The 10,655-nt window shown below is 40.9% G+C and overlaps 1 protein-coding gene across 1 annotated transcript; it reads left to right on the forward strand.

The window, feature by feature from the left end:
• Positions 1-307: 307 nt before the first annotated feature.
• On the forward strand, positions 308-4,113 carry pigf (phosphatidylinositol glycan anchor biosynthesis, class F). The gene is made up of 5 exons (XM_084566923.1): positions 308-723; positions 1,684-1,775; positions 2,048-2,164; positions 2,268-2,376; positions 3,667-4,113. The coding sequence occupies exons 1-5, from the start codon at positions 496-498 to the stop codon at positions 3,778-3,780; spliced, it is 660 nt and encodes a 219-aa protein (XP_084423049.1). The 5' UTR covers positions 308-495; the 3' UTR covers positions 3,781-4,113.
• Positions 4,114-10,655: the final 6,542 nt, after the last annotated feature.

Here is a 10,655-nt window from a genome sequence, read left to right on the forward strand (position 1 = left end):
AGATACACACATACAAATATCTTTTTTATGTTTAATTAAAATGCAGGAACATTTCCCCTGATCATAAATGTCATGAATATCATGACAAATATTCTCAATGGGCACAAACAATTACATACATTTGTATAAATAATATATTTAAAGAGTGTCAGGATACCAGAATTTAATTAAAAAAACTTTTTGTGTGGCCTAGACAGAGGCAAACAATATGTATTATAGTTTAAGTTAATAATTATTATATATTATATTATATAATATTACATTTTATTTTATTAAGTTTTTTAGAGTTTGCATCTGCAAGGTACAAATTAAAAACCTTTATTTTGAAGTGCAAGCGGAAGTCAATGATGCATGTTTACGGAAACCGGGTCAAGACATTCATTCATGGATTTGGCCCGCTCTGTGCGTCCGCTGTTACCTTAACATTTAACGTATTTTATTTTACTTCTGTCCGCCGTGTTAGTCTCCTGTTTCTAGATCATCACAGTCGTCGTCATGTGGGACCATGAAATCAGAGCCATGGCGTCCACACACGCCATCATCGCCGCCTCGGTGTTCATGGCCACCGTCCTACCTGCGGTGTTCGTGCAGGGCTTCTCGGTGTACGGCACTCACCTGCTGTGGCTCTACTCGGTGTCCGGTGCGGTGACCGCGGTCAGTGTCGCCGTCTTCTGGCTGCTCGGCATCACACCACCCACCAAGAAGCACACGCTGGGATACAAGGTGCTGACAGGCTGCTATAAGGAATTATTTAGTATTTATTGTGCGAAATGCCTATATGATTGTATTTACCTGTCACTATTTATGGTTTTATTATTATAAGGATTTAGTAGGGGCTGCCTTTGACTTTAAAAAATGTGTCCTGTGGCGTCTTGCAACAGGGTTAGTGGGGGTCTTTGGGTCATATAGGTTGAAGGGGAGGGGTCTCTGTGGATCATCCCACAGACACCTGATCAGTTTGGGATCTAGTGAATTTGGAGGTCATCCAGGTTGGTGCTTCATGTCACGAAAACCAGGTCCAAAAGTTCCCCAGCATAATATTGCATTCTCACAAGATGGTCAATGTTATTTACTTCTCCTGTCAGTGGTCATAATGTTATGCCTGATCTGTGTATTAAACTCGAGAGCTTTGGAGGTAGTCCTTTATTTACAGGGACATAGAGTATAAACAGTATATAATTAGATGACCAATTATAGTATAACCAATTAGATGATACAAACTGTTTGTATCACCCATAGAGCCACTGTAGTTACAGTAATGAATAAATAATTCAGAGTTAAAGGATGGTGCAAATAAATTTGAACAGTCAGAATCAGCACCTTAGTAATTTTGTGAATAGTGTGCCAGCTAAAATACAGTACTGATGGGATGACACAACTAACCTAACTCAGACTTGCTTGTCTTCAAAAAAATGCAGACATGAGATGAGGACTAACAATGACTTTCTGTTCATAATTAAGAAGGCAGTGACAGCTCAGCCGCACAAAAGCACACAAGAGACAAGCTATGAGCCACAAACAAAACCCAGTGTCTTATAATCATAGGGAACGCTGTCACAGTGTGGCTTGAAATATGGCCGAACATTTATTTAATTTACTAAGCAATTAAATGTTTGCAGACGGTGCCTTCTTTTCTTACTTTATTTGTACTTGAATCCTTATTTTATTTTGTTCTTTCTGCAGCTGTCCAGATTGTTTCGCTCCTGCCTCTACTTCTTCCTGTCATGCCTGTTCTTCCACACTGTGGTCGTCCTGTATGGAGCACCGCTAATCGAGTGAGTAGCTGCGATCTCTCGTGTGTGCATGTGTGAACGAAAGGTGGTCTGGCACTAGAGGGGGATTTATTGCAGGGACTTTGCATGGAGAGATCTAATCCTCATGTCATGTATCGACAAAGCACATATTGCAAGAGAATGAATGGGAACCAACTGCTTGAAAATAATTAAATAGTTAACGGGAAGTAAGGACAATTCTTTGTAGGCCACTCTCTTATGCTACGTAAAACGTTGACAGGTTGAGACTGTAATATCTCACACGTGTATTTCAGATCTGCCTTAGAAACGTTCTCCCTCGCCGTGCTGCTGACCTCGCTGACCACTCTGAGGTGTCTCTGCGTCCTCGGCCCCAACGTCCAGGCCTGGATACGAGTGTTCAGCCGACACGGGTAAACCTAACATCATGTCCTTTTCCTCCCTGTCCCTTCAGTTACAGTACATGTCTGTAAACCGCTCTTGCTTTGGACCGTCCTTATCTCTCTCTCTCTCCAGAGCCATGTCGGTGTGGGACACCTGTCTGCAGATTACAGTGGCCTGCACGGTGGTGGGAGCCTGGGTGGGAGCATTCCCTATACCTCTGGACTGGGACAGGCCTTGGCAGGTCAGCACACACGTGATTTAAATGTATACAGTGGGGCATCTTCCAGAGATTGGACCAACTCTCTTACCGGCACAGACTTGCCTCATTTGTGGAGGATTTTCATTCACAGGAAAAAGGAAAATTTCAGTTCAGTTTTATTTATAGTCCACCATGCAAATAGTGCAATAATGCAACAATCTCAAGATGCTGAAATAGCCTGAAACCTATGGTAGCATAACTAAAAGCTTAACCTTTTAAGTATGGAGGATACGTATTCAAGCTTGTATTAGTGAATCAGTGCAAATTGTGGTTCTAGAGCAGGGGTGTCCATCTCATTTTAGTTCAAGGTCCACATACAACCCATTTTGATGTCAAGGGGGCCGGACCAATAACACGATAGCGTATTTACCTATGAATAACACCAAATGTTTCCCTTAGAATAGCAATTACCTTTATCGGAAAAATTGCAGTTAATGTCTTCAGTGTAATTTTTGCATTTCGCAAACTCATCCCGCGGGCCAGATTAGACCCTCTGGCGGGCCGGTTTTGGCCCCCGGGCCTTATGTTTGACACGTACGTTCTAGAGGAACCAAAACCACTTGAAAATACTGTTGTCGGTGCTGTACTTACATTAAACCGGACCCTAATCGTAGCATAATAACCGCCGTAAAAAGTGAATTCATAGAACCTTGGTTACATTGGTAACTCTAGTTTCTCCACCATACTCCAAGACGCTGCAGGCTACTCCACCACCGTCCCTACATTAGCTTCAGGCTGGCAAACCAGTCATTGTCGGTTGACATAAAAAAAAAAAACATTGCTACAGCTTGTGTCGCCACAGACTCAAGATTTAAAACGTCTGTATAGAGAGATTGACATATACACTGGTTAGCTTAATCCTTTAAATGTATCCACTATAGTGTTCCGTTGTCTTTGGTTACACAATTTAGTATAGCTGATTTCAATATTCCACCTCCAAAGTCCCCATAACTGTGTTCCTTTTAATATTTAACTCCTTTAAAACCTTTTTATTTTATCCTGTTCTCTCGGTGACAAGAAAAAAAAGATTAAAATTGTGATTGCAAAGGGAATTCTCTGTTAAAAAAAAAAAGAGAAAAAGACAGAAAAGAAAATGTAAATTAGAGACGGAGGTAATTGGAGCATCAGTCAAAATGTCACCAGCGCTGGATTATGCCATTAGAAGTCCTTCTCTAAATTACCAGAGTGCAGAGATGCTTGTGATTCCTCGGGATGTGGGTTATCTTGCCATGCTCCATCTCAGTCTTCTTCTTCTTCTTCTTCTTCTTGTAGGTTTGGCCCGTCTCCTGCAGTCTGGGCGCTATGATTGGTTTCCTGACCGGGCTTGTTGCTGCTCCCGCGTGGATCCACTACCACCGCAAACAGCTAACGTACAAGTGCAAGTGAGAAGACAGACGTGCGTTTTTTTTTTTATGCCTGCGACTGTGTGACTGTGTCCAGTTTCTTTCCCTTTCCACTGATTATTATTTATTGGGAGGATTCGCCGTGTTTGCAGCCTTTGGAGCCGTGAGGTGATTTTGTAACAACACGAGGATGTTATTTTGTATGTGTGAGGGCTGAACCTGGGTACTTTGTGACATGAATAAACAATGACTTCATTTACAATGTTTTTTCTTTTTATCTTAATTAAAAAGTTGAGCCCTCATCGAACGCTGATTCTAGCCCTGTGCTCTCCCTCCTCTCATCTATCCTATTACTTCCTGTCTCTCTTCGCTGACAGCTATCCAATAAAGGCACAAAACACCAAACAAATAATAATTTCCATTAGAGGTTTAGAGCCTCAACATCTGAGTTGTTTTTAAACGGTTGAATCTGAAAACGTTCGAGCCTGTAGGTGGGGCTGTTGGATCGCAGCGTGCATGTGTTTATTTGAGTTTAAATGAAGACGAAGAGATTTAACCTCATGTGGGACAGAGACATACAAACTAATCAGTTTCACGGCTGAGTGATCATTTATTGAGAGAGTCTTGAGGGAAAGTTAGAAAGTTAACGTGTAAACTTGATGCAGAGCGTGCTTCCTCTCTGGGACACACACACACACATACACACATACACACATACACACACACACACACACACACGCTTCAGCACCTGGAGCTGACTACTGATGAATACTGTTCCTTTTTAAACAACCATTAATCTTGCTCCGACTCTATTTCAACACCCTCCTCCCGCCCCGGCTCTCCTCCTCCTCCTCCTCCTCCTCCTCCTCCTCATTCCACCTTTTCACATCCTCAGGCGACCATATTGATTCACTTTCATTTTAGGGACATTAATTTTCCTCCTTTTCGTGCCGCCCACGTCTCTTGTTCTCCCTCGCAGCCAGAAACCGCAATGAAACTTGCATTTTCTGCATCGTGGTGTCAAATGGCTCAGTGAATTGAGGGATGTTTTTCTTTTTCTCGCACGGTGTCTCGACTCTTGTAACACATTGCAACTTAAGTAAATGCATCCAAGAACTACAAAGAGGTGGTCAGCCTTTTTTTTTTTGGCAGTTTGAAATTTATTGAGACTAATGGACAGTTTCAGTACGTAGCCGGGGGGGAAAGCTCTCATGTAAGGTTGTTGCCAGGGAAAGGATGGGGAAAAATAGCCTGGAAGAAAAATGTGAAGAGAGAAGAAGCCCACCCAGACCAATTAACACACTTTTTTTCCTCATGCTTCAATCTCATCCGAATTCAATCGGACCTCATGCTGGTAACTCCATTACCCTTGTTCTCCGTGCTTCTTTTTTTCTCTTTCTTTTTCGATTTTCCACCTCGGCTATGATACTCCACTACCCGAGGATGGAAGAGGAGCTGGCCCTTGGAGAGCAAAGGGTGTGATCAAAGTGATTTCACCCTGACTCGAGCTAAATCTCACCCCGATTTCACCTCCGGTATCACTGCAGCCCGAGTGTGTATTTTTAGGACAGCTCAAGCGAGCCACACGTGTCAGATCTGCTGATTTATAAGTGTGTCTTCTCTGAGTACCTTGAGATGTTTCTTTGTGCATGTAATCGATGTACTTTATGGACAGAAATCAGGTTGGAGTTGCTTTGTTCCTCCTCTCAATTCCACTTGTAGTCGTTTCATCTGTGAGACGAGAACAAGGCCATTTGCTCTCACACACACACACACACACAAGGCTTCACAAATTGCTCCCCTCATTCAATCTCTGGGAACTTTATTTATTCATTATTTGTTCTCAGGCAGCGCTATTGTGGCAGGGCATTGTGAGGAGAGGTAATTTGTCACTCCCTACCCGTCCTCTCTCCCCAGCCTCTTCTGCAAGGCGCTTGTTATATTCTGTGTTTGCAGATGTGCTGTGCGTTGCTGCTTTGTTCCCCCGAGGAGCGAGACGCAGAGAAGGAGACTCTATTGAATCATCTGCTCTTTGTGGTGGACAGCCGTGCCCAAAATTAAACCTGACCGAGTCGATATTTTTGACAGTGGCATTCAGTCAATTTGTCGTGAAAAGATCACTCACGAATTTGACAACACAGCAGCTCCATCTGCAGCTTGGTGCAGCCTCCGAATCTCGTCTATATCAATTTGGTTTTACAGCCTGCATATTTAATGTGAGGTTCAGTCTCACAGCTCTTATTAACTTATAGTTCCTGCAAGAAATATCTGATCAGCTCATGGTACAATACCAGCCATGCACCAGAGAGAAAGAAATTCGTCAAGAAAGTCCAACAAGTGAGTAGTGGAAATCAAAAGACGGTGAAAATCAGTGAGGGCATAGGGTTTATTTTCATCTGGGGACTAGAAACATGACACCATATAAATGCTAATGCCTTTCTTGTTGTGAAAAAATAGTGGTATGCAAACATGTTACACAGGACAAGCTATAAATTAAACGATACAGATGTGGTAAGGGAAGGGAACAGAAATGATTATTGTCTTATTTGTTTATTAGACTTCAATTAAGGCTAAAACTGCCTGTTAAAAAACTGACTTTAAGCAACTTGTAGCTATCTTAGGTATCTAGATCTTCAGGGATTACAGTCAGTTTTGTCTCGAGGTACACTGAACATTACTGAACAGGCTGAAGTACTTCAATAGATTTCTTATGAGTGGTGCAGAGGTGTGAGCAAATAGGATAGAGTGCTGGAATAAATATTAAATGTGTACTGAGAACAAGTTATTAAATAGGGAGGGGTTATAAAGAGAGAGCCAGTGAAAATAGCGCTGAGGCAGCCTTTTCACCTTTTTCAGTGAACACAAGTGTGTGGCCAAAGTGTGTGTCTTTTATTCTAAAATACAACTATAAATCTACAAACCAGCCTCAATGTCCAATCATACATAAAAAAAATAAATGAATAAAAATAAAGCGATGGAAAGCACACTGTGGATTACAATGAGAAACAAACTGTAGTCCTGCAATGCTAATCATGCTTCTTCCTGTCTGCCCCCTAGTGGCCATAAATAGATTGACGCAGCTTTAAAACAAAAGAATACAGGTCAGGCAGCACAAATCTGACCGGACCGACTGAAAGTTCACCCAACTTTCCTGTGACTTTTCTAACAAAATACATATTGCACATACTGGCTTGAATTTTTGCTTTCCTCCTGTCTGCCTCCTAGTGGCCATAAATAGATTGATGCAGCTTTAAAACTAAAGAATACGTTTACTGTAAAGTATCTAAAACTTGATTTCACTTTCATCTGTGCCATAGAGCTCTATTGTTGTCCAAAAACTATTAAACACATGTCAACCACCCGCACAATGTTCACTATTCCTTCAGTTAACATTAGCTTTCCAGTAGAATCCATCCATTAGGTTATCATTTAGCTAAATCAGCTTAATGGCTTACGCTACTTGTTGGAGTTTATGTGTTGCCATATCAGATTGGCAAAAACCCTTTCCATTTCATGTGTTTTTAGATAATTATTAAGACAGTTTTCACACTGAGTTGAGGGAAAGCACAAAAGAACTTCTCCACGGAGGAGATTTAATTAGAAAAACAAGGATCTTCTGAGAAAATTGATGAAAAATTAGTGGGTTATTTTGCCAGTATTTAGTGAGGCCCAAAAAATACATGTTCAATGCATAAGCCTTAAGAAAAAGTATTTATGGCAGTCTTTGTCATAAAAACCCCCAATAAATTATGCTTAATCTCACATATGTGTATAATATTCTAGTTCTGCGGCCTCTATTTTTTTATTTTCTAAAAAGACTCTGGCAGGCAGCACAAATCTGACCTGACCGACTGAAAGTCCACCCAACTTTCATGGGCACTGTGTCAATTTTCTACAACAAAATACATATTGCACATAGTGGCTAGAATATTTTCTTTCCTCCTGTCTGCCCCCTGGTGGCCATAAATAGATTGATGCAGCTTTAAAACTAAAGAATCCGTTTGCTGTAAAGTAGCTAAACCTTGATTTAACTTTCATCTGTGCCATAGACCTCTATTGTTGTCCGAAAACTATTATACACATGTCAACAATCCGCACAATGTTCATTATTCCTTCAGCTAACATTAGCTTTCCAGTAGAATCCATCCATTAAGTTATCATTTAGCTAAATCAGCTTAATGGTTTACAGTACTTGTTGGAGTTTATGTGTTGCCATATCAGATTGGCAAAAACCCTTTCCACTTCACGTGTTTTTAGATAATTATTAAGACAGTTTTCACACTGAGTTGAGGGAGAGCACAAAAGAACTTCTTCACGGAGGAGATTTAGTTAGAAAAACAAGGATCTCCTGAGAAAATTGATGAAGAATTAGTGCGTTGTTTTGCCAGTATTTAATGAGGCCCAATGCATAAGCCTTAAGAAAAAGTATTTATGGCAGTTTTTGTCATAAAAAATCCCCAATAATTTATACTTAATCTCACATATGTGTATAATATTCTAGTTCTGACACCCCTTTTTGTTTTTTTATCTAAACAGAATGTGGTAGGCAGCACAAATTTGACCTGACCGACTGAAAGTCCACCCAACTTTCATGAGCACTGTGTCAATCTTCTACAACAAAATACATATTGCACATACTGTAGAATAATTGTTTTCCTCCTGTCTGCCCCCTGGTGGCCATAAATAGATTGATGCAGCTTTAAAACTAAAGAATCCGTTTGCTGTAATGTATCTAAACCTTGATTTAACTTTCATCTATGCCATAGAGCTCCATTGTTGTCCAAAAACTATTAAACACATGTCAACCACCCGCATAGTGTTCCTTCATTCCATCAGCTAACATTAGCTTTCCAGTTTTCACACTGAGTTGAGAGAGAGCAAAAGAAGAGCTGCTCCGTGGAGGAGATTTAATTTGAAAAACAGGTGTCTTCTGAGCAGATTCATGAAAAATGAGTGGGTTATTTTGGTAGTATTTATTTTGGAGTGCATAAGGCAGTTTATGGCATTTTTTTGTCAGACAAATTGTGCCTAATCTCACATAAATGTATGATATTCTAGGTCTGTCACCCCTTTTTGTTTTTTATCTAAAAACACTGTGGCACACAGCACAGATCTGACCTGTGGTACTGAAAGTCCACCCAACTTTCATGAGCACTGTGTGAATTTTCTACAACAAAATACATATTGCATACACTGGCTTAACACTGAACATAATTACGAGGGAAGATTAGAATGAGAGGATGCTATGACAGGGTGGATGAATATTTTATAAAGCGAGATGTAAACAGCTTCCTCAACAAGGGATTCCTTCCTGTTTAATTTTTCCTCAGATAAGTCACACCCATCCTCCATTTGACAGCCTTCTTCTCACCCCCTTCCTCCCCCTCCTCACATTTCACTTGCTTCCTGTGTTTAGTCTCTCCTTTTGCCCCAGTTTCCTCTCTTCACACTCATCTCCCCCCCTCGCCAGTGTGCTCTTCATTAACACTTTGAGCGCTGTGTTACCGGGTCGTAAACATGTTGCTGTGGAGCTCTCATGTCTCTCCTGTCTGCTCTCGAAGCAACAACAAAGAGACCCATTGTTAGTGAGGGAAACACGAGTGGGCTGTCATGACGCAAGAGGGATCGGGGAGACGGCGTCAAGGGGACGCTGAAGGATTTCTCAATCAAAAGCAGGTACGAGGGGTTATCATCAAAACAAGATATCAGGTGACTGTGCTGAAAATTTAATGAGCGCACGTAATGATTATGCATTTCCAGGAAAAACATTCACAGCAACTAGACTATGAATCCTACAATGAATCTCTTGCTCTAGCAACATTGGATTAATGTTAGAAAACACTATAAAAATATATATTTTGTCTGCACATTTTTCTAATTCTCTCTGATAAGATTGATTGTGAAAACTGGGTATTCCCAATCTAATAGATGGGCAATTTACTTGAAATGGTTCAAACTCTTTCTGTGTTAAGCACAAAAAAAATAAAATAAAGACTGGGTGAATAAAAGTTAGTCTCTGAGCCACGTCTCCATGGCAACACCCCCTCAGATCAGTTGACAGGGGACCAAAGAGAAAATCACGGCTCCGTTTGTGAATATTTACACAACTCATTTCACATATGCAGAAGCTGCAACGTTAAATAAAGTCATAACATCTATGCTGGTAATTCGTCTGCAGACAAATTACCAGCAGATGGGCCGAGGTCGGATGGCTGAACCCATGTCCACCCCTGCTGCATGGGCTCACTGATTTCCTCCTGCTAAGGATGCTTAAAATGTAGGTGTCGCCCTGCTGGCAACTGGCCACAAATAGCTGAAATAATAGCCTCATCAGTGAGCAATCAGCGCAAGAAGGCGCCGGGCACATCAAGGTGTAACAACTTACTGCAGTCTCGCTGATGATAATGGCTTCTAAACACCTTTCCAGAGCAAAAAGAACTTGAAAATAAGGGAAAAAAGATTTCCTTAGATATGTGCAAATCAGGAAAAATGTTGGGCAAAGAAATAAAAGGAAAAGAACGTTTCTGATCGTGCTGAGAATAACATATAAGACGGACAAGTTGTAGCTGACAATGAAAATCTTGCTGAGAGAATATTTTCCTATTCCACATTTAAAATTTAGACACGAGGGACGCCGGCTCGGTGTAGTGCAGTGCAGTCAAACAGCAAGGCCTCATCGTTTTATATATTTTGTGACCGTATTCAGATGGAATGGAAGGAGGAAAATGTCTCACAGACAAACCAGACAGCATTTAAATTAAAACAAAACTTAATGGAGAAACCGATCAATAATCAATGCAGGGACTTTCAACTGAGCACATACCAAATACCAGGCAGGTAATCCTTTTATTCTCAAAACAGACTCAATTCTTGGTAGCATCGATTTTTATGAGATGCTGAAATCTTTTCTTTGAGACA

Source organism: Chelon labrosus (genome assembly GCF_963514085.1).
Source record: "Chelon labrosus genome assembly, chromosome: 19".
In the NCBI taxonomy this organism is placed as follows: Eukaryota; Metazoa; Chordata; class Actinopteri; order Mugiliformes; family Mugilidae; genus Chelon; species Chelon labrosus.